The 27,179-nt window shown below is 40.0% G+C and overlaps 1 protein-coding gene across 1 annotated transcript; it reads right to left on the bottom strand.

The window, feature by feature from the left end:
• Positions 1-6,889: 6,889 nt before the first annotated feature.
• stk35 (serine/threonine kinase 35) lies at positions 6,890-26,048 on the bottom strand. Its single transcript, XM_051426394.1, has 3 exons — positions 25,297-26,048; positions 22,036-22,851; positions 6,890-10,421 (listed from the first exon to the last, which is right to left on the bottom strand). Exons 1-2 carry the CDS (start codon positions 25,841-25,843, stop codon positions 22,109-22,111), a joined length of 1,290 nt encoding a protein of 429 aa, XP_051282354.1. The 5' UTR covers positions 25,844-26,048; the 3' UTR covers positions 6,890-10,421; positions 22,036-22,108.
• Positions 26,049-27,179: the final 1,131 nt, after the last annotated feature.

Here is a 27,179-nt window from a genome sequence, read left to right as displayed (position 1 = left end):
TCCAGTAACATCAACTTTGGTGGTTGTGGTGATTCTCCACGGGTTTTAAAAAATATTACCTCTCTTGGGCTGATGAAGCACTGTCATAAATATAGAAAGAATTGTATGTGTACAAGGCTGTGGACAAAAGGTGACATTTCAGACAGACACAACCTTTAAAAACAGATTCAAACCAAACTAACAAAACCCTGTCACTGCCTGGACTGTCTCTTTTCACAAAATGACTCATAGAAACCTACTGTAGACACCTTGGTGTTGTCATTAGAGTACATGACGCTCTGTGTGAAGACCTATTAAGGTACTAACCCAGATCAATGAGGAGAAACACAAAGGGAGAAGCCATTAGGCCCATTAATCATTACGTTAACTATATCAAACACATTATTTTTGCTGGGTAGAAAATCAGTTACAAAGTCTCTCTCCACATAAGAGAGCATGCAGTTGAAAGGACGGAAGCTAATGGAATATTTGAAGATCAAGAAATCAATCAATAGTGTGACTCCTTTCAGCAACACTTTCTCTGAACAACACTGATGAAGAACCAAGGACAATGTCTCTAAACTGACATTCAGTCCTATGGATCAATCAGCATCAGACGTCTTCATGATCAACTTCACACTATCCCTCCTCTAATTACCTCTAATTACACTAACTGATAATAATTAATGTTTTATTAGTTGCATCATCAGCGAGAATACAATTAAGCAAAAGCATCTTTAAGGCCCTTAATTGGGATATCATTGCCATGACTTTTTTTAGTGTAAGTGTCATTTAAAGCAATTATAATACAAGAATACATGACAGCTTGACAGCTGCACGTAACAATGCTGAAACTAACAATACTTTGTACAAATTGACCTTTTCCCTTCTGCAAACAACACAACTGCTCCTCATGCACCCCCAGGCCTCAACATGTTACTGACACGACCTCTGAATACTCTGAATACCAGGTCGCACACCCCAAGGCTGCTTGTGCACTTACTACATTTCACTTTTTTTTTTATTTTAAGACAGTGTAGCTTAAGATTACCCTTCCTTTCCAACCCACAATTAGGAGGTTTAAGGTCAGGGACATTGGATCAAACCGCAAAAGAGGATTATGGGAGCTGCATCTCTTCACCTGAAGTTTTGCACTTGGAGCGGCTGGCGTTATTAACAGCTGAACTCAGCTGCTATTATTAATGTTGACAAAAAGGGACAGTAAAATCAATGTACAGTGACGTCACAGCCACACATCTAAAGAGCTTTGAGACTAAGAACAACGGTGACATTAGACTCACAGATTGATCCATGTTGCTAAGCAATTACTAATTATGTTTGTTTGGAGCCTTATTAAAACATTTTTTCACCATGTTTTATCGTGAATATAGAATAATAGCCTTTTCTACTGCAAGCTGCACTAATCTGTATTTCTATATTGACAAAGGATCAGATGAGTAATGTGAAAGGTGTCACAGTTCTCCTCAGCTCTGCAGAGCTCTTCTGCCTCTTTTAGCTTATTGTCTAAGTTTCAACTTGGCGTACTCTGTTAGAAAAGGTAAAATTATAAAACTCATTTTGGCTTTGGGCCCACCAGTATTACAGTATGAGGAGAGACATTTGATACCTATGGGTTTGCTTATGTAAGCTTGTGAGTGTGAGTGTGTGTGTGTGTGTGTGTGTGTGTGTGTGTGTGTGTGTGTGTGTGTGTGTGAGTCTGGGGTTGCTGACCTCAGTCTATACAGCACATTAACATATGTCAGGGGGATTGGGGGGAGGGAGTGTTTGCTGTCTTGTATACTGACACCAGAGGAGCGCATATGATCCTTTTAATGCTCTCTCTGTCTCTCTCTCCCTCTGTGTGTATGTGTTGCTTATCCCTTCTGTTCTATATGTTCAGGAACATGTTGTTCTCTGGCAGCAGGCCTGAAAACAGCAGCGGCATATCCTCAGACTGCAGCACATGTGCTCTTAATGTCCCAAATTTGACCCCTGAGCACATGTGGACAGTGAATGTTAATTATTTTTTTATTGTGAGAAGGGTTAGTGTTCTGTGGATGTGTGATAACTATGCCGATGTTTTCACTTTACATTCAATATTTCATTAAAATTTGAATTACATTTTAGTTTTTTTTGTGAAAGTTTAGGAGGATCTATTGGCAGAAATGGAATATAATATCCATAGTTATGTTTTTTTTTTAATTAGTGTATAATCACCTGAATATAGAAATCATTGTGTTTCATTACCTTAGAATGAGGAGCTGTTTTTATCTACAGACACAGCAGGATTAGAATATGAATGCATACAAACAATGCATATTTCCTTTTGTCAAGTAAAACAGATGTCCTTGTGCAAATACCACGATTAATACCACAATTCTTTTATCACCAGTTTGAATCTTCACGTATTTGTATCCCAATCCATCTGCTTTCCTAATATACAAAATAATATGTTTTTGTTAACACATCCTTTATACTCCACACCACCCATTTAAATCAACCTTATAAAAACTTGACAACAACAACCTGATGATTGTATGAAGAGAACGTGATGTTTTTCTATATTCTTTACCAATGCCCTGCTCCTAATGATTCTGGGAGCAGGGTCTTGTTTTCCTGTACAACCACATATGCTTGTGAACAATTGAATACCTCATTTTGAAATGGCCACATGTCTCTTTTTGTCATTTATTATGAGCCTGTGTAGCCAGCTGAGTGTCACTCCGGATTCCAGCAGCTAATATAAAGCCCTGGTATCCAACCTTTTTAGCTTGTGATGCCTAAAATGAGCAAAGTCTTCTTCCATGATACATTATCTCTAAGGTGTGGATATGAATTATGTTCAACCAAGGAATGATTGTGTCTCTTGTATTGCTTTGGCTGAAATATTTGGGGTGAGGGAACAGTAGGGGTATATTGGGGACCACTGAGGTCAGGATATGATGTTTGATTCTTTTTCATTCATAGTGTCATCTAATTGTGAACCCAAAATGTATTTTATTGAACACAAAGACTCAAAAACAGGTTTTCTCCGAGGTAAAACTGTTTTGGTTTTTTTGTATACCAGAACAAAATTGGTTGACAAATGTTTTTTGCATTTGTTATGTGTGAATACAATTTGTAACGACCAAATATAAGCAAATTAGATAAATTACAAATGTTTATTGTGGAATTGTATAGAATTTCTAGAACACAATATGTATATGTATACAAATATATATTAGGAAATAATAAATAAATAATTAAATATGTGTTATTATGCAAATGTATATAATATAATATAATATAATATGGCAACATTTATCTGCAAAACAATACTGTTAATTGCACAACAAATAAATAATAAATATCAGACCTCATAAGCACATAAATAATACACTCTTGATTCTTCTAGTCTGGTCCTTGATTGTGTTGTCTGGGATTTGAGGATTCTTGCATGCTCCTATTGGCTGCTTGCGGCTCATGTCACAGCTGTTTCCATCTTCTCAGATTCAGTAGCGTCCCCCACCACTAACACCACCCCCGCCTCCCGCCCTTTTAGCTCCATTTCACTGCCTATAGCTGCCCCTCCCCCCTCCACACTCCTCCACTCTTAGTACACTGTGTACCCAACTGAACATAAAGAGCACAGAACACTGACATATTGTTGTCTGCTGTGTGTGTGTGCGTGTGTGTGTGTGTGTGTGTGTGTGTGTGTGTGTGTGTGTGTGTGTGTGTGTGTGGTGTTTGTGAGAGAGAGAGAGGCATTGTGTGAGTTTGCATATAGTAGGAAGTATCATTGGGGTTTCCCTGGCCCTCACCCATCATTAATCTACAAATTCCACTTAATCTAGAATGCTAATCAGACTGTGCTGCTCAGTGTGGAGCAGGGCTTTGTTTCCAACCAGGACTGAGACATGGCAGCGCTGATCTCCTGGGGCGTTATAATGGCAGGGGGTATCCCACTTTCCCTCAGCCAGTAGGATCACTGCCCTGTGTTATTCTTTCTGTATTAGCCCTATTAGCAGCCACCATTGTAGCCGCTGCTCTTCCTGAGGTCTACAGAAAACACATTCCAGACAGCAGACAACCAGATACAGTCCAAACATACATAAACTCCTAACTCACACAAGAAAAGCAGGGAAAAAAACACAATTCAGATTCATTTAAAGACATTAGAGATGCATATGAATTTATAGTAAATTATCTTGTGCGCACAAGATAAAAAATATTTCCTTTCGGGGACTTGAGGGACTCCGTACATTTGAACTGGGAAGCAGGATATTTCAACTGGAACATCCCCAGAAATCATATTTCCATCTTAGAAAACTCAAAATCCAAGATAGCTGCTGTAATGCCATATGTCATTTTAGCTCCAAATATAATATTTAATATAAAAAATATTGATAAAAATCATCATAATTTCCTCAGTTCATATGGTTTTAGGAAAATAAGTGCATCAATTTTGGCAAAAGCATTGTTCATGAAACACGTAGAGCCTAGTTCATTGACAGAACAGTCGTAAACACTAATATGATATCTAGGGATGAGCAAGTACACCGTTATCTGTATCTGTAACTAAATTCTTTGTATTCGGTCAATACTTAGAATGGGCGGGGTTAAAACAGACATGGGCGGGGATAACCAAAAGTCCATCATTTAACCTGAAATTGAGAGTAATGTTCTGGATCACAAGAGTAAGAGAACTTTCTTTTTAAAGAAAACTTGCTATATTTTTACGAGTACTGATATTGACACGTTTTACTTTAAAAGTGTTATCAGCACCAGATACTTGTTTCAGCTGAGTACTCGCCAGAGTTATTATATTATATTATTATAGTTTTTATTTTTATTTTTATTTTTTTAACTTTTTAAAAAAATGTATTTATTTATTTACATACATACATGTACAAAGAGCATGTACAAAGAACATGGGATCATCATGGGTGTTACAGTTAAAATCAAAGTATTCTTTTACACATACATCATGGTATAATGTCATATTAGTTTTTCTTTTTATTTAATTTTGAATTTTTGTTTTCAATTCAATTTAGGACTACTATGAGACTTAAAGACAGCTTCTTCCCTCAGGCTGTGAGACTGTTAAATTCTTCCTCAATTTTTATTTTGTTTTTAAAAGTGGCATAAAGGGAACTATGTCTCAATTTCATTCTACAACCCTGCGTTGTAAGTGACAATAAAATATCTTTGAATTTAGTTTCTAGAATTGATTTGCTCGTTTCAGTTTGTTTGTTTGTTTTAACAATGTTTAGTTTAGGTTTCAGTATATTTTAAATTATAATATGGGGGTATAATAACCTCAACCCTAATGATCACACTGTCCTCTTGGATAGACTGAAAATTCTAATGTGTTAACCTGTTGAAGTATCACTCTAAAACCATTGCAGTATTGTCATTTTCAGATCTTGACTGAGACATGGAATGTCTGTAACTGTGGTCATTACAACCAAACACAATGCAGATTAATCTGCTCCTATTTCACCCTATAGTGGCCTGTCTACAGTCTGATTTATGTTCTCTGTAATCTATGAATGCAACATGGGTGCATTTACCATCACTGCATAGGTTGTTGTTTGGGTAGTGATCAAAGATTGGAGGCTGTCTGGTGTTTCTGGACAGATAAAACAAACCCTGTTGGATAATCCAGGGGATTAGTGACAACTGTGGGAAACAACATCTTCCATTTGGTGCCTGTGCCTGAATAAACAGTGGTGGGACATAGGCGCTGTAAAACAGACAAATATTCATTATGCTACGCTTAAATAAGCAGCAGCAGCCACAGACATCCAACAGTTACAGTCCATCACTGCCACTGGAATATGTGCTCACTGCCTATTTCACCAAATGTCCGTCAAAAGAGGAGCTTTATGTCAGACAGCTAACGTTACATAGCCTTTGAGTTCCGAAGAAGAAGAAGAATTACTTTATCAATCAAGTATATTTTTTCACTCAAGCTTCTAGAGCAGTGATCCTCACTATTTTTTTCACAATTGGCAGAGCAAAATCAAGGGGAGAGCCACTTTTAGACAACATACCAAGTCACCTTTGCAAATATGCATTTCTACATATTGGACATCCCACAAAAAATAAACAACACAGCCAATACATTTTCAATTAAGACCATATTTACCTTATTCGTTACAACGCTGTGTGTCTGTCTGTCTGGTATTTTGCCCTTTTTTATTAGAAACTGATCCATTTTGTGCCTGCATCTCATCTGGCTAGCGGAGCTAACGAAACCTGGCTGAAAGCGTGCAGTGCAGTCCAGTGTAAACAAGGCCATAAGCGTATATTTATGTAGCACATTTGAAAAAATGTATTGGCTGTGTTACCATATTGTTATAAGCTACCATGCGAGCCAACCAATTAAAGCTTGACGAGCTGCATGTGGCTTGCGGGCTGCGCAATGAGTATCTCTGTTCTAGAGTAACAACTGACCACAAAATCTCTCTGAACTGTTTACACACCCTAATCCAAGTGCTCCAAAATAAGTAAAATAAGTATTTGCATGCCAGGATTAAGATGTTCCCTTTCCTCTCTGTGCATCCAGTGAAGAGATATCAGAATTACACTGCTCGGATGGGAACAAATGAAATATCAGATGAGGGGATTAGGTGTTCTTAACCACAATTATATACCTGGTAGAACAGAGAAACAACATTATGGCCTTAATGTGATAAAATACAATTTACATAGGACATCATTAAAAAAACAAATTAGTGAATAAGAAATGTCTTCAAATAAGAGTTTTTGGTTGCTATAGGCAATTTCCTAGGTGGGTGGGGTCCAATGGGGGATTTTATCATTTCTACTTCAGAATTATAGTCCTGGCTTCAGCCATGTGCGTGCACACACACCACACACACACACACACACACACACACGTATATATATTTAGTCCACACAGTCATAGTTTTGATCATTTATTCCAAGAAAAGTTGTCAAACATATTTACAGCAAAAAAAAAAAAAAAAAACACGATGCTTTCTCAAACATCTTATGGCTCCTGTCAGCGTCATTATTTTACACAACATCTGAAACTTACATTTCTGTACAGACTGGAAATATGCACTCAAAGATAAAAATTCTAAATATTACACACAATTGTTTTGAGAGCAGTGCGGCTCTGTACGGTGTTTACAGTGAGGCAGTGAAATATTTTGCATAGTGTAAAGTGTTTTCAAGTGGAATCATTACTAGTCTGAAGAGAGCTAAATGAAATCGCTCGAACAAACATACAGTGTCAGCAGGGCAAGTGGAAAACAAGTTTTAGTATTATTGATTTAGTTGTAAAGAGCCTCAGTTAGCTTATACACTATCAACCACAGCAAAGCCATATACAGTCGTTTAACCATGTTAGGTTGAACCCCTAAAGAAACATGTATACTGAGCAGTGCTGAACAGGTCAGAGATTCAACATCTCAAAGGGTAAAGAACACAATTTCTATCTGCTACACTAGAAAAATGAAAGTCTCATCCCAAAATAGAACACCTTCATGTTATAACAACATCAACAGTTGACAGTGTTAGCATTCAACAACTACAGCGAGAGTACTTTAATCGGAACTGCCCCTGCCATCTATAGTGTATTGAAACATCAACAGTCACTCATCTACATTTGTACTTGAGGCAGTTCCACATATTTGATGATGCTGCCAGATTCTTGCAATTTTGGGGTTGTATCCACATGGTTAATGCTCTTATTAAGTAAGTCGCTTTGGATAAAAGCATCAGCTAAATAAATGTGATGGAATGTAATGTACCATGGTTGTACTAGCCGTCATACCCACTGAAACACACTGATGGAGCTGTAGTTGTTGAATGCAATCAATATAATTGACCCTTCTTAAGTCCCGCCCCCTTTTGCTCTGTGCTCCAGTACCAGTTGAGCAGTGTCCCCTTTCCTGTACTGAGATATGCTATGTGCTAGGCTTGTCTATGTTGAAAAGACAACCACATTTTGAAGATGGCTAAAAGATAAAAGCGACATCTTAAGTTAGCGAATGTTAGCAAAACACTAGCTAACTAACGACTGATGTTAATTAGCTAGTGGCTATAGCCACAGTGAGTGAAGCACTCGCTAACTACCTAATCTACATCAGTCGTTCTCTAGCTAGTAGTGCTATTTAGTTATCTAATCAACATAGACAAGCGTAGCACATAGCATATTTAAGTACAGGAAAGGTTACTGGAGCACAGAGCAAAAAGGGGCGGGACTTCGGAAGGGTCAACTGAGCGTAAGGTAGGACTACTACTGTGGAGTAATACAGCCATTAGGAGAGAGGGTAACAGGTGTTTCCAGATGTAGTCACTCTAAAGGGAAGAGCTGTGCGTCACTTGTAGCTAAGTGAAACACTACATAGAGAAGTCAATTAGAGGATGGTTCAGGTTTAAACAGTCTGAGGTAAAACTCTATCCCACTCAAGCAGTTTGCCTTTTATCACAGACTAACACAAGGCTGTTAAGGTAGATAATATGTTTCAGAGTGCTTAGAATGAGGTAGGATCACACTACGAAACGCACCAAAAGCTACAACTACTGCTGACTCACTGAACTGTACCCACATGCTACGCAGTGCTGGGAAAGCAAAAGGAGGTTCATTCCTCCGGTCTGTGCTGGGGGGTGAAGGCTAGTAGAGCTTTCTAGGTCTGGAACATACAGTTTTATAATACACCACTGTATGCTTTAACTCCTCTATGTTTGCTTTTTTCTTAACTTTTTGTACTTTCTATCTTCCTGGAAACCCTAGTGGCTTCGAGTACCGCCTCACCTGTGGATCAGCCTAATGATGCACATGTAGTAGATCATGAATCAGAGCACAAACTAGCCATGACTTTCTCACAGCACAAATAGTAGGGTACAACAACCACTGCCTGCGTGTCTTCTACACACGTGCCGCTGCAAAGGGTTTGAAGCACTTCAATAAAGAGGGGGAAGGAAGGAAGGAAGGAAGGAAGGAAGGAAGGAAGGAAGGAAGGAAGGAAGGAAGAGAGACAGTTAGGATTCCATGACTGCTTTTGGGGATTATTTCCAGATGGCAAATCTTCAATCTCCTGTGAGAGTCCCCAAATCAGACACTGAAGAAAGATTCAGCCACAGATGGCTCAATACTGCTGAGGTGACGAGCTGTTCCCGTTAAATGAACCCATTAAACATTATCACACCAGTCACAAACCTTAAAACTCAAAAGGTAGAGTACAGAACAATGTTCGGTATCTCTTAATGACAGATTGTAAGCACTGACTTGATAAAATAAATTGTATTCACAAAGAGTTATTTCAATGTCCTCAAATGCTACTCTCAATGTAAAAAACATTCAATAAAAAGTTACCAAAACCCACCAAATGATCATGATTGTTTCTTGGTCATACATTAATTTATCAAACATGTTAATACTAAACAGATATACGCAATTTGTCCAACAGGTGCTATTTGGATTCAACAGGAACTCCAGTAAAACCAGTTTTGAATTCCCTGCTGGACTTTGTTTGGTTAAACATGCACAGTATTGTATGGAGTCAACGCAGGCCTGCTGCTTCTAAAGGTGTGAATTCTATAGTACACCTTCAAAACAACATAATAAAACTGATAATATTCACATTTGTTCCGCCTCTGCCTCCGGAGTGTGGCACAGATTTGTGAAATATCCCTGTAAACTTGCTTTACATGGGCGAACATGTGACACTGAAACAAAATCTTTGACAACCATCTTCACTTATCGTGATTGCTCTTGAGCTTTTGGGGAGATAAGGGCACCGAATTGTTTCTGATTCTCACTTGACATTATTGCAGCCTGCGTTTGTGTTTACAATGTATGACATCATTGGAAGCAAAAGATTTCATTGGTCAGAAACCTACATTCATGAGGTTTCTGTCTTGGTATTTGAGCTTCTTCTGTTACCCACAAAATCATTTAATTTAAAGATCCAATTGCACTTCTGTGAATCATCTTTAAGGCACGAGGTTGTACGGGGCATTGTGGGAGGGAGAAACTGGTAGTGTCGTCTGTTGTTCATAGTATCATCAGCAGAATGATGGGCGGCCCATGCTTTGACCTTAGACCACTGGTATAGTCCAGTAGGGTAACCTGTGCCACAGCCGAGAACATTACAAATGTTAAGGAAGAGCAGGCCTGTAACCGGGGCTGTTGGGAACAAATAACCAACAAATATAAAACAACAAATGTCATTAACCTGGTTGTTACATCCAGTCAGCTCTCAGAGACACTGGCATTATCCTCGGTTCCGTGGTGACACTGATTGTAACTGGATGGTGGTGGAAGTGCACTGTGGTCTGATTTGCATACTGTTCCTGATCCGGAGTTTTGGAATCATCAGCCAGTCCGTTTACATCCCGCTCAAATTATGATTGTGGATTCTTCACAGTTCAGTTTGTCAAAGTCCCTTTTTCCACTGGAGTCTATGTCCATGTAGTAAACAAAGCTGCAGAGACACAAAGTAGAAAGAGGTCACCATGGAGCAACAAGAAGACAGCGTTTCATTTTTATAAGTGAGGTTTTTTCTTTTTTTAAGAGTTTTTATTGCGCTTTTAACAGTTGAAACACATGAGGCCATACTAGAGATGGGGCAATAAATTATATTATCTCTCTTGATCGCGATATATATCATGGTGTGTCTCTATTATCGTGATAATTGTGAATCATGATAATCGTGAATATCCTCACGTGGCTTGACTTGAAAAAGCTGTCTAGCTTGCCATCATACAGTCCTATATAGATTTGGCTAAGATAATTATGACATGAAACTTTCATATTTCCCCATGCCTAGGCCATACAAAGTATAACAATCAAAATTATACATTTGTAATAAACACAATTCAAATTTACAGTCCACGGAGAGTGTATTGTCTTACCAACAGTCATACTATAAATTACAACAACAATCAATTTTTAAAAAAAGGCTAAGAATGATACTAAATTTAAAAAGAAATGAGGAAGTGGATGTCTATAACCCTTCTCCTATAATCAAAGAAATTAGGTCTTATTTCTGTAGCTGTGTGGAATCACAATCACTCATCACTCCAAAAATATTCCAGTTTTATCAAAAAGGCAATATTTCTCCAAAACTGTTCACATGGCAATTGAAACTTATAGTCCTGTTAACATGCAGTCAATTAACTGTTAATGACGTCCTACAGAGGAATTTCAAATAAATGCATATTCTAAACGCTCTGTACTATACATGCTATGATAATGCAATAATAGTAGCATATCCCACATGCCTCAATCAGAAAAAGCTACACTGGGAGTAGGGCCTAATTAGGACTATCCAAACGGAATATGCTGTTTACACAACCCTTATCAATCCAGAATACTGTCAAATTCTGAATAATAGTGGTCATTGTAAATATGGACTGCACTCCTACATCTACCTGCAACAAAATGACAACACCAGCTGACACCTGAGTGCATTTCCGCCTGTAGATGTGTCCAGGTTTAGTTCAGCGCTGTGTTCTAATAATAGCCCAGCGGCTGGCATGCCACAGCCGGGGCTAGCAGTGGTTTGTTCCTCTTTTCATGGGTTGCATAACCTCACAGCACATGGTAAGAACACAAGTGGGTCAGCTCAGCTTATCAGGAAGCACGCATGTTGGAGATGCTGAACAAGGGATATTGTGCTGAATGGAGACACGGAAAGTGCTTACGTCACTGCTGAGGATTTTATCTGCACACATATTTACAGTAAAATACAGTATACCGTTCACAGCACAACGAGTTCATCATCTTCTTCTCAGTCACTGCAGAGCTTTCAGGCTATTAAGTATCGTGACATGCTAAAAGCCTGGGCTCTATTGATTTGTTTTCTGGTGCAGGGGTTGACAGAGGCCACTGGTTGCTGATTTAATCTCCTTTTTTTAGTATTTCGAGCTTTGAACAAGCAAAAGATTTCCAGTCATTTCTGTCCTAAACTCTCTTATCCTTTCATTTACCATCATACCCTGACCGAAAAAAGTGTTTCCATCTCCCATTAAAAGCACATTTTTCTAATTCAACACTTCAACATGTGCATCAAAATACATTCATGGAAACACAGCTAGTGTTGTTGTGGTTGAAAATATATATTTTTTTGTTTTTACAGGAGCAGCTGTGAGTAAACTGTTATACCTGTGTGTGAACTTTCGAAACTCTCTGACCCGAGGCACATGTTTAATGAGCATACCTCCCATACCTGAGTGTATACCCCACCTGGATAAGTTACGACACTCTACATGCTCACAGCGGACTACACACACTGGAAGCAGCACACCTTACATCAGCAGGGCTCTGTCTTTGTAAGAATCATTGCTTTACGGCTGTGCTTTTAAAGAAAAAGCTGGTACTTATCAGGAGAAAGCAAGCCACTATGATCTGGAATCTCTTAAGAACCACTAAAGGCCATGTTGAGCATCCACCAAAACAGTAAAACTAAGTATTCTAAAGGAGCATTTCCATGACAAAGACTAATCTGTTGAATGGACCGTGACAGGTTCATAGCAGCTGTTTTAGAAAGAATGGAATTTATTTCAGAATAATCAGAATCATCTCTGCTCGAGATGTTTACATGAGGCTCTTTTATTCTGGTGGTGCTTCTATGATTATGAGTAGAATAAAAGGCTCCATATTAACTTGGCTAGTCATGGGGTATCCAAGTACGCACAACCAAAACTTAGAAACAGGTTCTATAGCAACGCTTCAGTCCTCCTGTCCTCTGCGTTCAGCCACAGAACTGCTGCTAGATGAGACACATTTTCTGCGTATATCTGTTTCTTTTTTTGACAATTACATCCCAATACTCAATTTAGTAAGTAGTGGAAAGACAACTGAGATGTGAGAATATGCAGTAATGTTTAAAAAGTGTAAAGATTTATATAATTTAGTACTGATGAAAAATAAACAGAGGCAATGGTCTGAAAGAGTTACTAGAGTTTGGTTGATTGTGTTAATTAAAAGTCAATAACTGTCCACATTTTCCATTAGTGACAAAGTAGGTTGTTACAGTTAAATAACAGTTGCTTTCTAGGAAACCTTATATATGGAACATATAAAATTTAAATAAACAATACAGTTTCTTATTTTACCTTTGTTTTTAATTTGTGTTTTCAATCCACTTTAGTTTCAGTTCCAGTGCGTTTGCTTATTTCAGTTACGTTTTTAAATGTTCTAGTTCATTTATTATTATTTCAGTATTGGTTTTAGTTTTTCTTCAGGGGCAAGATTTCAGAAGTATTACAATACAAACACAACAAGCTTGTTGTGTTGATAAATATGAAAAACTACAGACTTGTATATCGTTTACATTATGTTTAAATACACAATATGGTTTCAGTTATTCTAAACGTTTTTTCAAACCTAGTTTTAGATTTTGATTTAGTTTTAGTTAACTAAAAAAATAACCTCGGTCCAGTGTCAGCGTGTACCTGTCTTCGATGGATGTTTCTGTTGTGTACGTCAGTGCAGGCAGCTGTCTGACTAAACTCAAAATGTATCGCCCCCTTGAGGACTGACATTTTTCCTTCAGTCACGGACGCACATACAGAGTACAGGCAGCTGTTCATTATATTTTCACCACATAATGGGCCCAGTGTGCTTCAATTTGACTAGTCCATACAGCGTGTGGTCTACAGACATGGAAATGTAAACGTCTTTCTAGCCGTTATAAATGGCCACACTCAAAGGCAGGGCGACGACCCTAACATCATAAAGTAGGACGAGATAGAATGAATTGCATCAGTATCACTGTTAAACTGCAGAGCAGTAGGGAGACCAAGTGACTGCAGAGAAGGTCATTCAACTGCGGGACATGGATCTGTCGATCATTTCACTGATTAATTGATTCGTTATTTGGTCCCACAAACTGTTTCCCAAAGCCCAAGGTGACGTCCTCATGTCTTGGTTTGTCCAGAACCCAGAAATGCTGAGAAACCAGAAAATATTCAAATTTTTAGTATTTGGAATTTTTTTCTGATTAATATAATAGTTTAATAATCAACTAATTGTTGCAACTCTAGACGCAGGCCCCCAACCTGTTGAAGTGTCCTACAATAATACACTGAATACTAGTGTTCTATAGGGGACTCTGACCTCTGACCTCCCTGCAAGGAAAAGGGTAAGAACTATTTCCTCTACACAGCAGTCAAGAAGCACATAGACTTAGATTTACATCATACTGAGGAATATATTTTGAAAAGCTAAGCTCAAATTATAGTTGTCCACATTACATGGTAACGTATAAACATTCCAATCCTCCCTCTGGTCAAACCCCTTGCTGAAGTCAGAGTATCAGTTTCCTGCTTATTGCTCTGTTGTAGTTATTATTGCTACATAAATAGGCAAAACGAAGGAAACGAGGCGAAGGTCTAAGCCCAGCAAATCCTGGACAAACTGAGGTCTGCTGCCTCCTAAGCCACCCTGCCAGCTATTTGTTGTTGCATAACCCAAAAGCAGACTACCTTGTTAAAAACCAGCAGGGACCGGTATCTTTGGGGAAGTGGTGGGGGTTGGTTTCTTGTGAGGCCGGGACACTGTGGCAGCTCTCTATGATAACCGGTTGGAGAGGGAGCGTTCACAATTTACAAGCTCGGGGTGGTTTTTGTGGCCATGTGGCATGCAAAGCAACTCATTACACTTGGCTGGCATTCACGAAAACTGATCATTATGTAAGTTTTAGGTGTGTGCCTCCTAGAGGGTGGGTAAAAATATCGATTCATCAATGCAATGCAATATATTTTTCCCAATTCAATATCGATTCATTAAATCCTCTGAATCGATTCAAGCCCCTGGCCAGTGGGGGCGCGGTGAGCAACACCTTTGTGTGATTTGCGTTGTACGGACGGGGGCCGCACTCGACCACACAACAACAACATTGGAACCGAAGCAGGTAGTAGCAGTGTTGAACCAGCAACTTTAAAAGCAGATGTTTGGAGTCATTTTGGATTCCAGTGTAAACCCGGAACACAGGAAATAGACAAAAGTAAGGTAGTGTGTAAGCTGTGCCAGGCAGTACTAAAATACTGCAATAACACAACAAATTTGCGCAACCACTTAAGCCGACACCATGCAGATGCTTTGTAGCAACCCGCGGCTAAACCTGTGGATTCAAAACAGACGTAACTGGACAGATCCTTCCTTTGCAAACTGCCGCCAAACTCTGCCCGCGCACAGAAGATAACTGGGTCTATGGCCGTCTTCATATGTAAAGACCTACGACCGTACAGTGTGGTGGAAAACGGGGGTTTTAAGAAGATGGTATACACACTCGAACCACGATACGCCATACTAACACGCAAACACATGACGGAAGTCGCCGTCCCGAAGCTGTACACAGAGGTAAAGACAGCGGTTTTGGAGTCGTTGAAGTCATCAATTATTTTAAAATTATCCACAGGTACTCTAATTAATTATTTGTGTAATTCTACTTATTACTGAATCGATATCGAAGCATTTAAATCAATATCGAATCGATATCAAGTCGAATCAAATTGTGAGGTTCTTAACAATACCCAGCCCTAGTGCCTCCGACACTGACAAAGCATTTCCACCTGTCAGCCACCAGCAGTCCATAACCCAAAGAGATTGAGTTTATTATGATGAATGTTCATGTTTTTTTGCCCAGTCGGGAAAGTGGCTCAGAAGTCTACAAAGACCCTCTTAGCTGTCATGGAAGCTAAGAACTAGCCCAACGTGGCATTTTACTAGCCCAAGGTAATACTTTTTGTTGAGCAGCAAACCCTTACAATGGAGAAGTTGAAACCACACGATGTTTCAGGGTTTGTGCTGAAATAACTTAATATAGTTAATCAATTATCAAAATTGTTAACTTTTTGTCAATCAACTTAGCAATTCATTTATTGTTTCTGGGATAAATGAGGGCACACAAAAACTCAACAGAAATTCTGAATACTTTTCGTCTATAAAGTGTTGAGAATACAGAAATTTGACCAATGAGAGGGAATACACTGTATTGCTGCATATCTTCAGAGCTTCAGTAGAGTTTCAAAAACAATGGCTGAAAATTCGAACGAGGACAAACATTTCCCAAGGCCAAGCCCCACATAGATTAAAGGTTTGTTTCACTGTTTGTTTGTTTCACCATCTGCATCCCTCCGGTAATCCTGCCATCTTGAAGTTCTTATGTTCTTATTTTGTCACAGGACAGAGTGCACAGTTGATAACAGCAGTGAAACAGCAAATCCAAAAAACTCATAACGTAATAACAGAGAAAAGACACCAATCTCTGCTCTCTGCAACAGCTGCTGACCACACCTCTTTCCATCCATTATTTACAGGTCAAAATGAACCCTGTCAGCTTTGTTAGAACCAGTCAAACAATATGAACTGTCAACACAACCGTGGAAGTACCTAAGAGAATCCACCAAGAGGCCAAAATATATACGTGGTCATACGGCAGTGAGTTGTGAAGCTGTGATAGATGGTACGCAGACTGCGAGGGGATTAACACATGTTAAGAGCTTACAACCCATTAGATCCAACACAGCCACCATGAATGGAGACAACGGAGTGGAAAAGATGTGTTATTCCACAGTGCTGTGGCATAACAGGGTTTCCTGGACTGCACTGCGTGCTGGAAGGTGCATTAATTGTAGATTTTTATAGACAAATGACATAAAAGAAAAAAGGAAGAGGTCAGATTATTAGGGTTGTGTATTGGCAAGCATCTGATCATACTATACGCATCACGATACAGGGGTTGTGATTTAATATATTGCATTATATATACAGAAGTTTAAAAAAAGTTGACTTTTTTTATGCAACCAGAACAGTTGGATCTGCCTTTGTATGTACATTCACAACACTGCTATCTAGCTGCTGGGAGGTTTAAACCAAAAAATCCATATGTGATTTAAAGAATGGATTTTATATCATGATACCATATTTTTTTAATATTTTCTTTCACCCCTACAGATTACTGAACTGGCTTAAACCTTTCACTCACTTTTGAATACACACAAGAACACAAAGAGGTGTCTCAGCAGAACCATTTGTGTAGGAACTCGTTTTTGCAGTTCTTGCTCCGAACCCTGAGGGCCTCGAGGAAATATTTACAAGCTTCTCAGTCACTGAAAGCTCACTTTTACAACCATGTTGCATAAGAACGCCAATCCGCTCATCACACCCACTCCCAAAATCTCAAAAAGGTGGCCTCCTGGCATTTCTCAGCCCTTCCGTAATACCCCCCACTGACAGAGCCAATACAGAACATACTGTACCTTGCCTTCACACTGCTGTCCAAGCAAATTAATTTCCTATAGAGGAGTGAGCTCAGCATTCTCTCAGAGCCTCCTGGCTTTGTTTAAAATGTACTGTGCTTTGGAGTATTTGGATAAGATGGAAGACAAAAAGTGAAAAACATCGACCTTTTTGAAGGCAACCATATGTTTATCACAGTATGTGGAGGCATTCATGCATGCAGTGCGGGGACAACACCCTGAAAATGCCTCAACTTGTAAAGGGCCTGTTCATGCTGTCAATGAAATCAAAAAGGATTCCTAAAGTAAAGACTGTGAGCACGTGAGGAGGGCCAGGCCTTACAGTGCTCTGGCCTGGTTTAGACAGAGGCGGCACATGGCTGGCAGGCAGCAAGCAAGAGGACAAAATGTTCCAGACGCAAGCCTCCATAAGCCCTGAACCAGGAGCGGCACTCTCATTGTCCAGCAGGGGGGAGAGAGACGGATTGGAGGCAGACAGGGAGGATGGGTGAGATAGATTGGCAGAGGGGTGTCAGACAGACTGAGATGCGCACGTTAGGATATGATGCTGACAATACACATTTTATAGGGATTTCCCACTCCTGGTCCTTGCCATTAAATATTCAGTATTTACCCAACACACTCCCAAACAATTTTTACATAAAGTCTGTGTGCACTGTGAACACATCAAAGACACAGTAACACTAGTTCATTTAAGATGAGATATACTTGACTGGCTCTGAAAAACAACTAGCTTGATTGATCACAGCATCTTTCTTTCTTTTTCAAAGTAGCTGTTACTACAACCTCATCAAACACAGAGACTTATGAGCTTCTTTCAATATTCAGTTTCTGTAAATGGTGCAAATTATTCAACAAATACTTCAATGTTTAGTACTTGGGAACTTTTTAAAGGCTTCCTGGCAAACAGTCGTAGTGGATAATCTCTTTGCATGACACACACTTGACAGCTGGAGAAGGCGGAGCGCAGGAGAGTGAAGCAAACAAAGGACTGGCAAATGATCAGGCTTAATGTAGCCGATAGTGATTAATGGAAGTAAGCCAGGTTAGGAAATTCCTATATGTTCCTGGTATATCGGTCAATATTGTTCCGTTTTGTACTGTGTGTCTGCTGATAAGTAACAACAAATTGCAGTACAGAAATGCAGATGATATGTTTGTATGTTATGTTGAGGCAATATAGAAACAGTGAGGCCATTTAGAGCTGGAACCTTGTGATCCTAACGCTATGACACAGTGACTCTTTAAATTCAAATATTGAAATCAGTATCAGCCATAAACATCCAGTATCAGACACACTAAACTAACAAAATGAAAAATTAAAATCATCATATTATTGTGCCGTTATAGCAAGAAGTCCAATGGATACCTGTAACTAGTGCACTATTATGTGCACAAATCCATTTGAAATGAGTTTGAGAAAATGATTCGGGCAGTTTTGATAATTATATAAATAGAAAGTGAATGACAGCTTTGGGTATTGACATGTTGGTCAGACCGAACAAGCACACTAAAGACATCACTTTGGCAACTGCTGATGAGTACTGTTCATTATCTTTTGGCATTGTTTAGATTCAGCAATCATTTGATTAAGAAAAAAAAATCTACAATGAAAATAATCAAACTGAAACATATCCAGTCCCATCAGACCAGAGACTCTTTCTGTGTTTCTATATGTGTGAAATCTCATCAGTGATCTAAGTATTGTCACTCAGATCAGTAATCAGCTTTGCCCTCAGTTAACCAGCTCCTGACATAAATACACACATGCAACAGACCCCCACCACCTCTGTATGTTTACAGCCACTAATCCCTCTCCAACAGATGACAGGTTTTCCCATTGCCGTGGGACTGTTGTGTAACATGCTGTAGAAGCGAAAACGAGGCCAATCTGTAGCAGTCGACTGACGCACGTTCAGAGCCTATCGCTGACTCTGCTGACAGCTGCGTTACACGTCACAGGGTAAGTGGGCAGGGTCTCTGCGCAGGGGCTTACAATAAAGGGTTAACAGAGAATGGCTGTAGGATTGGAGAGCTAATTGTCAAACAAACGCCAGGCTTAGTCGTGGTCAACGCAGAGTTCAAGTTCAAACAAACAGACGCACGGTTCGGGTCAGTGAACATTCACTCGCGGGCTGATTGATGTGATGCAAGAAGTTTCTGCTCTAAATAGCAAACTGAGACAATTAACATCTTATGGGGACACTTTTCCTACACTGTCACTACAGCAAAAAAAGTTATTTCCGAATGGGTGTACATGATTGTTTTGTGGGAGGGGTACTTCTCAATATCTGAAATGTACCCCTCAATAGAAATTAGGTTCTGTAGATAGAAACGTCTCATTCTACACACACACAACGATTCTTATTTTCAGGTGATGAAAACAAACCTATGAATATTATATTCCATTTCTGACAATAGATCCTAAATGTTACACACTCGACATTTAACAAAGTTATTTGTTTAAGAAAGCAGCCTTCTGAGTACCTTTACATGGTTATATCGGTGCAAAATTGGTGCACAATCGACAAAGAAAAGGTCTATTTTCATTCAGGCTAAATTCACTATATTGGTCTCCGTAATGGTAAACTGTGAATCCCCCCTCCCCCCAATAAAATCGTATTGGTCAAGCTCTAATAAATACAGATGTGTTATAGTCATCCCTACGTTTCAATCTAGAAAAAACTAACAGCACCAACGCTTCATGCAACTGGGCACATGTGTAAATGTAGCCAAGATCCAATGTGGGTCAGAGACAAATATTGCAGCATGAGCAGCAGACTGCACAGTAAATGCATTCAGGGTCTGAGACTTTTTAGACCATTATGAATGCATTCATGTTCTCTGGTGGGAAATAAGCCAGTTAACTGTCAGGGAAAGGGACATAAATATCACAGAAGGAAGAGACTCTGATGGAAACAGAAGTCAGAATTCAGTGTTTCAAGAACAGATGGAATTCACTGCCAGGTGTCATAAACTAGATAAAACTCATGTACTGTGCATTGTCAGGTTAATGCCAAACATCCCTTCACTGTTCATGACGCTCTGCCAATAACTCATTGTTTCCAGCTTGACTCTCTCACATACACACACATTGGCTGTAGGTATTTCATTTAAAACCAGGCTGTTTGCCCTCAGGCCCAACTTGTTCCCTGCTTGGCCCTGCTCACGTACTTAACTCTCACACCGCCCTTTACACCCCCAAGGCCATCAGCACACCTCCTGAAACCTACCTCCAACGTTAAGTACACCTTTGTCATGTGGTGACAGTGACTGTTGATCAACCCGTGTGTTAACTGTACCAGTGCCTCAGTTTTGTGTTTTGACATCAGTACTCTGCAATAGATACTTTCACTTTTGCTAATCCTGTTTCCTTGACAGTGACGTGGGAAGCTTTGGCTGAAATCAAGAGCAGCATTAAGGCTTAGGAACTATTTGGAGTGAAGGGACTAGGCCAAGGTCGTCTAATGTCTGGTCAGGGAACTTGGGGTTCCAATGGCCCAATAGATCCTCAGGTTCACTGATAGAGATGCAATTTTGAGCAGCAACAATTAGACATCAAATTAACAACGATTTTGATAATCAATTAATAGTTTTAGGAAAAACTGTCTCAAAAACTAATTTCAGCTCCTCATAAGTCAATATGTTTTGCTTTCTTTAGTCCCCTTTGACTGTAAACTGAATATGTTTGGGTTGTGGACAAAACAAGACATTTGAGGACGTCCCCTTGGGCTTTGGGAAACAGTAAAACATACTTTGGCCATTTTCTGACCTTTTATTGACCAAACAACTGATTCATTAATCAAGAAAATGATCAACAGATGAATCGATAATGAAATAATTGTTAGCTGCAGCCCTAATGCAACTAATAAAATTATTTTTTCACAGCTTTCATATTGTGGCTATAACTCCCGTTAGTAATAAAAACACTCTACTAAACAAGTTACCTGATGAAATCTGGGAGCGAGGGGACATCACAATTTTCTCTTCTACATAAGGAAGAGGAAACCAAAGGTTAACGCTAAAACTATCAGCCAAACTTTCCGTTGTAACATCCATGTTAGTTTCCAGACCCACTTCCTGCTTCAACTTTAACCTACTCTACTTACTGTATGCAGGGTTTCTACAGGTGTTAACAGGTTCAACTGAAACTTATTTTGCTTCCATACTGGCAAGGACTGCTTGATTGTCTGTGCTTCTTGGCATTCTCATCTCAGTCCAAAGTTATCAAGACTAATAGAAATTATGACTGAACCTACAAAAAATCAAAAAAGAAAATTAAAAAATATCAGGCACCGGATAGCATGCATTTTTGAACTATCCAGTTACGGTTTGACCACTCCACAAGATTAAGGTCCACAACAGAGGTTACACTCCAACAGACATGCTTTACCTAGTTTTATCTGTGAAATCTCAATGTCAACCTGCCTACTGGAAGTAATCAAAAATAGCTTCTGTCTTCACTGTAAAGCAGAGCAGAAAACCATAAGAACCAGCGACTTCATACCACAGGCAGCGGTTAAATAGCATGCAGCACTGCACAAACAGGCTAATAGTGTCAGCTGAAAGGAAGATTACCTGTTTTCAGCCCTGGGTCACCAATGGCCAGTGTCCCCTTTCAGCCAGTGGTGGTGAGATCTGTGTAGGTTTTAAGTCCCACTAATTACTATAACGGATCATTTCACTGAATGCTCCTCCACTCTGGTTAAAGGTGGATGAATCAGTGATATTAGCTGTTTGGTTGGGTTTAAAAGCTTCTGGTTCTTTGGTCGCACATATCTAACTTAAAGAGAACATTCATTAATAAGTTATCAAGGAAGCGGAGCATACCTGGGAATGAAAGGGGTCCCTTCTTTGACTGGTTAGAGTTAAAAAAGGAGAGGTTTTGGGAAGTTGGGTGCTGTCACGCAGCGCACGTGACTTGGTCCATCCGCACCTCTAGCTGGATGGCGTCCGGCCGGTCCTGAGGGTTGACTGCGAGCATGTCCTGGAGGAGTTTCTTCACCCCGTCAGACATGGAGCTCCTGGCCTTCTGAGGAATGTGGAGAACCATCTTGGGGTTCTCTAACAGAGCCTCCCCGACAGGTACGATTTCTGTGCCCTGGCGTATGTAGGTGCCCAGCAGTTCCCGCTTGGACTCGGCGTCGATGAAAGTGATCCGCTCGATCATTGCCCAGATGATGATGCCCAGGGCAAAGATGTCAGCCTTGGCTGTGTAGTGGCCCTCCCACACCTCAGGGGCCATGTAGAAGTCCGAGCCACATGCAGACGACAACCAGAACTTATTTATGTTGACAATGTTGTTCTGGTCGCTGCCTCTGCCACCTGCTCCTTCTAAAGGGAGGTCTTCACTGTTCTTGGAGTTTAGTCCGGCACAAACTTTACTGAGGCCAAAGTCGGCCACTTTGAGAACAGGTGAACCAGATTTCTGTGAGATGAGGATGTTGTCTGGCTTCAGATCACGGTGGACAATGTTGTTCTTGTGCAGGAAAGCCACAGCACTCGTCAACTGGCGCATAAAGCTCCTGTTGGTGTGAGGGTCGGGCCGGCGGGACAAGATGTACTGGTTGAGGTCCCCGCCTTCGCAAAACTCCATGACAAACCAGAGATAGCACGGCTCCTCTGGGTAACCCAGGATGCGCTCCCCTGCAGAGTGTAGATTGAAGATAGACAGATATGATGTGATTAGTGAGATAATAACAGTTCAACATTTAGCACTCAAAATCAGAGGTGCCCCAAAGCACAGACTATGACAAGTGTGAAAACCGTCCCTCCATACTTCAAACCCAAAACAATGAACAAGACAAGTACACACAAGTGCACTGCTACTTTCACTGCCATTTCAGCACAGTATTTGACATGCTAATTAGATTTAACTGAGACTTAAGACCTAATTGCTCTTAATGTGTCTATGAGTTTTTAGAGTTCCAGTACAACATTAAAAAAATTATAAATCATCTACAGGTTTCAAGAGAAGCAGGTATTTTTTGTGCATGTTTAGGTTTTTTATGAGGAAGCAACACCATTATCAGTGGTTTAAAACTGCACGCAACTGTATCATGATCTGCTCATACATTTATTTGTGTCACTTCCACTTCAAAGACTGCTGCGTTTGAGGTTTCAAACCTCAACTTTTTGCAGACTTCACGGTCGCTTCTGGAGCAGCAGAGACAGGCGGCCAGGGTCTCCCCCCAGGAAATGGTTCAGCTGAGGTGGTAAGCCACCAGGATCTTGACACGTCTCATTGCGTGATCGATTTAGTTAGCAGATGTAAACAAAGTCATACTAGTTAAATATATGACTGTGAAACAGCCCCTATACACTTTTTACAATGGTGCTGTTAAACACTGGGGGACAACCCTGCTAGTAGGACAGTGAATAATAGACACTAAAGCCTAAAACTGGATTGTTGATTTTACTGATAACACTCATATTAATATACTGGCTGACAGACACAGTAGTACAGACACTATTTATAAATCACAACAAATTTCTCTGACATTTATCTACTGACATCAGCCAACATGTGCCGACACAAACAAACTAATATGAGTTAATATCAGCCTAGTCGATTTATTAAGCTCTAACAGACAATAGGGCTGCAACTAACAGTTATTTCTATCATCAATTAATCCGTTGAAAATGGTGAGAAATGTTGATCACTGTTTCCCAAAGCCCAAGGTGACATCCTCAAATGTCTTGTTTTGCCCACAAGCCAAAGATATTCAGTTTACTGTGATAGAGGACAAATAAAGCCAGAAAATATTCACATGTGAGAAGCTGAAATCTGAGAATTTTGACTTTTGGACTTTGAATTTTGACTATGAGGCAGCTGTGAAACCTCTGTGGGCTGTTGCTGTACATGGTACAGTAGCAAGTGACCACTTGGCTTTCCACTTCAGAAAACTTGGTTAAGTGGGCCAACACAAAAGCTAAAAGGGCATATAGACTAGCATTGTTATCCAAACCCTAACATTCTGTATTATCACTTGATGGCTGCAAAAGATGTCAGCTCAATATTAATATTTAATTTCAACAGTCGAGCTATTAAAAGAACAGAAGCAACGACTGTACACCAATTCAGTATTAACCCTGGGTTTTTAACAGCATGGGTCAACATCTGTGTTTAAATGCTAAATTAAAATTTTTGGAAGACATATTTCTAACAGCTACTATCTATTTGTATTAGGCCTGTTAATAAATAACAATGGAAGTGGTAAGTAGGTCAAACAGGATTGAGGACAACAATGGCACCTAAAGAAGTGAAAAAAATGAAGCTGTCATACAATAAAGCTGCACTATTTCATTATAATGTCCAACATTACACTGTAACATCACTGTTTAGTGTCCAACATTTCAGTCAACAAGCAATGGGTTAACATGCTGCCAAGTAGTACACTGTGTTCTCTTTGAGCAGAGGGAAACACAGTGTACTCTCTGTGCCTACTATAGGTAACGTATAGCGATGTCAGTGACAGATAGAGGGCTGCAAAAGGCATAAATGTTACTTTGAATTCACAAAATCCTTTTTAAGTGAAAGAACCTTCCACCATACATATATTTTAAAGTTTATGACACATATTTTACACATGATTTAAGCACAGATATAGCACCCACACATCATCCAAACCATTACATTAATGCAAATTACATTTATAATAGAAATGTGACAGAAATGGCTGTAATAAGCACTGTAAACTGTAAAAGCTTTACTTTTTTTTATTTATAAATCTGTGGCAGTGTGAGCCAGTAAACACGGGCCACAACTGTGGTTACACTTATAGCCATCAACTACAAACCCATAGTGCATGTTTACATACGCTGAAAACACACTTAACCATTTTGAAGATTAATTTAGTATGATTTTATTATATTATATTAACATGAGACACCTGGGCCTTTAATTAAAGGGCTCCAGAAGTTTGGATTTGGAGCTTAAGCATGCAAAATCACTGCCCCCTTGTAAACTACTTAGTAAGACTAATGTTTTTGGAGTAATGACTCTTTAATATATTTTTTGGAGCTCTTTTTAATGCATTTACTCTTTCTTTTTTATTATTAATATTAATAGCATTACAGTAGCCTGTATACCTTTGAGTGACGTCTCCACCAGTCGCAGGTACTGTTTGGACCTCTTGTTCCCGTGGCTCATCTTCTGGGCCAGGCCGTTCCTCTGCAGGACACACTCCTCCAGCTGGACCACATTCTGGTGTCTGTTCTCCAGGCTCGTCAGGGCCCAGAACTCGGCCAAAGCCAGCTCTACGTTTTCCGGGGCGTCGCATTGGAGCCTCTTCACCGCCACCCTGGCCCCTGTTTTACGGGCTATAGCCTCGTACACCACCCCATAGCTCCCCCGACCGACCTCCCGTAGCAGGCTGTACCGGGGAGCCATCACCACGGCGGGCTCCAGCCGGTCACTGCGGAGGAAGCTAATGGAGAAGCAGTCGTCGTCGTCGTCCTCCTCCATAGGCTCCGTGTAATTGTTGTCCTCCACCGTGCGGGAGCGGAGCACTTTGCCCACCTCGCGCTTCATCTTCGCGGCCACGCTCCGCCTGCAGGCCCGCACACCGCCGCTTACCTTTCTCCTCTTCTTCCCGTCGCAAATATCCATAACTTCTTTTTTGTTGAAAGTAAGCATGAAGGGAGGACGTGTTTATCTTTCATTACTTTAACTCGTAACTGGTGTAGTTTGACGTCCTGCCGTCTGCCTGGTTGTCGCTAGGAAAGGTTAAACGCCAGCCTGTCAACAGTTTGCAGCTTTTTGCTGTTAATAATGAGACAGCGAGTGAAATGCCACGGGCTGTCCAGCTGTAGGAACTAGTTTACCTCCGTAAACAAAATGTTCCAGCACACAGAGAACAGAGGGCGGGGTTTACTCCGCAGCTCCGCCACACTGTGATTGGCGGAAAGAGAAAACAGCGAAAGAGGTGGAGAATAGAGCGAGCATGCTACGTTTGTTTTTATTTTGAAAGAGGGCTCTAGTCGTGTCAGGAGGCCATTATTGTTGTTGGTTAGGATAGGAAATACTTTATTGAGCTAATACAGACTCAGCAGGTGAGGGGTCCTCCGCCCACGCAGTGCCGCTTTGTGGCAGCGTGGACTAACCTTTGGGGGGCGTGGCCAGGGGCACGTGTACACAGGCATGGACACAGCATCAAGCGCAAACATGGACACAGGTAGGCAGGATTTATAAATAAAGGTTATTATGAGTGGCTTCCCACCACCATCAAACCAGGAACAATTCACAACAAAACATTTCCCCCTTTTTTTCCCCCTAGTTTTTTTAGATTTATTTTTTTTTCTTTTACATGCATTTCATTATATACAATTCATTTTGATCTAGTCAGAATCGGTTTTATTGCCAAATAGGTTTCCACATACAAGGCATTTGCCATGGTACACAACAATAAACATAGAATAGGAAAATATTAATAAATATGAAATATATACAATAAAACAGACAATATATATACAAATCTAAAATGGCAATGTGTGCAATATTGTTATTCAAATTAAGAGCTGTACAGCTGTGCAAGAATGTGCAAGTTCACAGTATGAAATATAAAGGATATTTGCAATGTGCAATATAGGATATAGGCCAGGAGATAATCTAAATATATAAAAAATGACATATGCATAAAATGGACTCTATAAACAAAATGCTCACAAGTAAGTTTTTGTCTGTTATGGTTGCATGTACTGTCGTCTGCTGCATGACATCCCGTCTGCTTAGAGCACTGTTCTATCTAGGGAATTTAAAGCATGTCTTATCAATACTCCTTTATCTATTAGCATAGAGTATCAGTATTGATTAGTTGTTTGGTAGCCTCTATGATCAGTTTAAACAGGCTATTGCAATGCATTATGAAAAAAAACACACAATGAAAGCTTCTCTTTAAAGTTAAGGGATAGTTCAGTATTTTGAAAGTGGGGTTGAACAGAAGCTTCTACTGGCACAGAAGCAGAGCAAAGCT

The sequence above is a fragment of the Dicentrarchus labrax genome, unplaced genomic scaffold (assembly GCF_905237075.1).
Source record: "Dicentrarchus labrax unplaced genomic scaffold, dlabrax2021, whole genome shotgun sequence".
Taxonomy (NCBI): domain Eukaryota; kingdom Metazoa; phylum Chordata; class Actinopteri; family Moronidae; genus Dicentrarchus; species Dicentrarchus labrax.
This window is presented reverse-complemented; position numbering and strand designations above follow the sequence as displayed.

What these genes read in the sequence shown, in the direction of transcription:
- stk35 (XM_051426394.1), bottom strand. Translation starts at nt 25,843, where the DNA reads ATGCTTACTTTCAACAAAAAAGAAGTTATGGATATTTGCGACGGGAAG. An exon ending in GGTGGAGACGTCACTCAAAG is followed by an intron (nt 22,852 to 25,296) that starts GTATACAGGCTA and finishes TACACTCTGCAG; the next exon opens with GGGAGCGCATCCTGGGTTAC.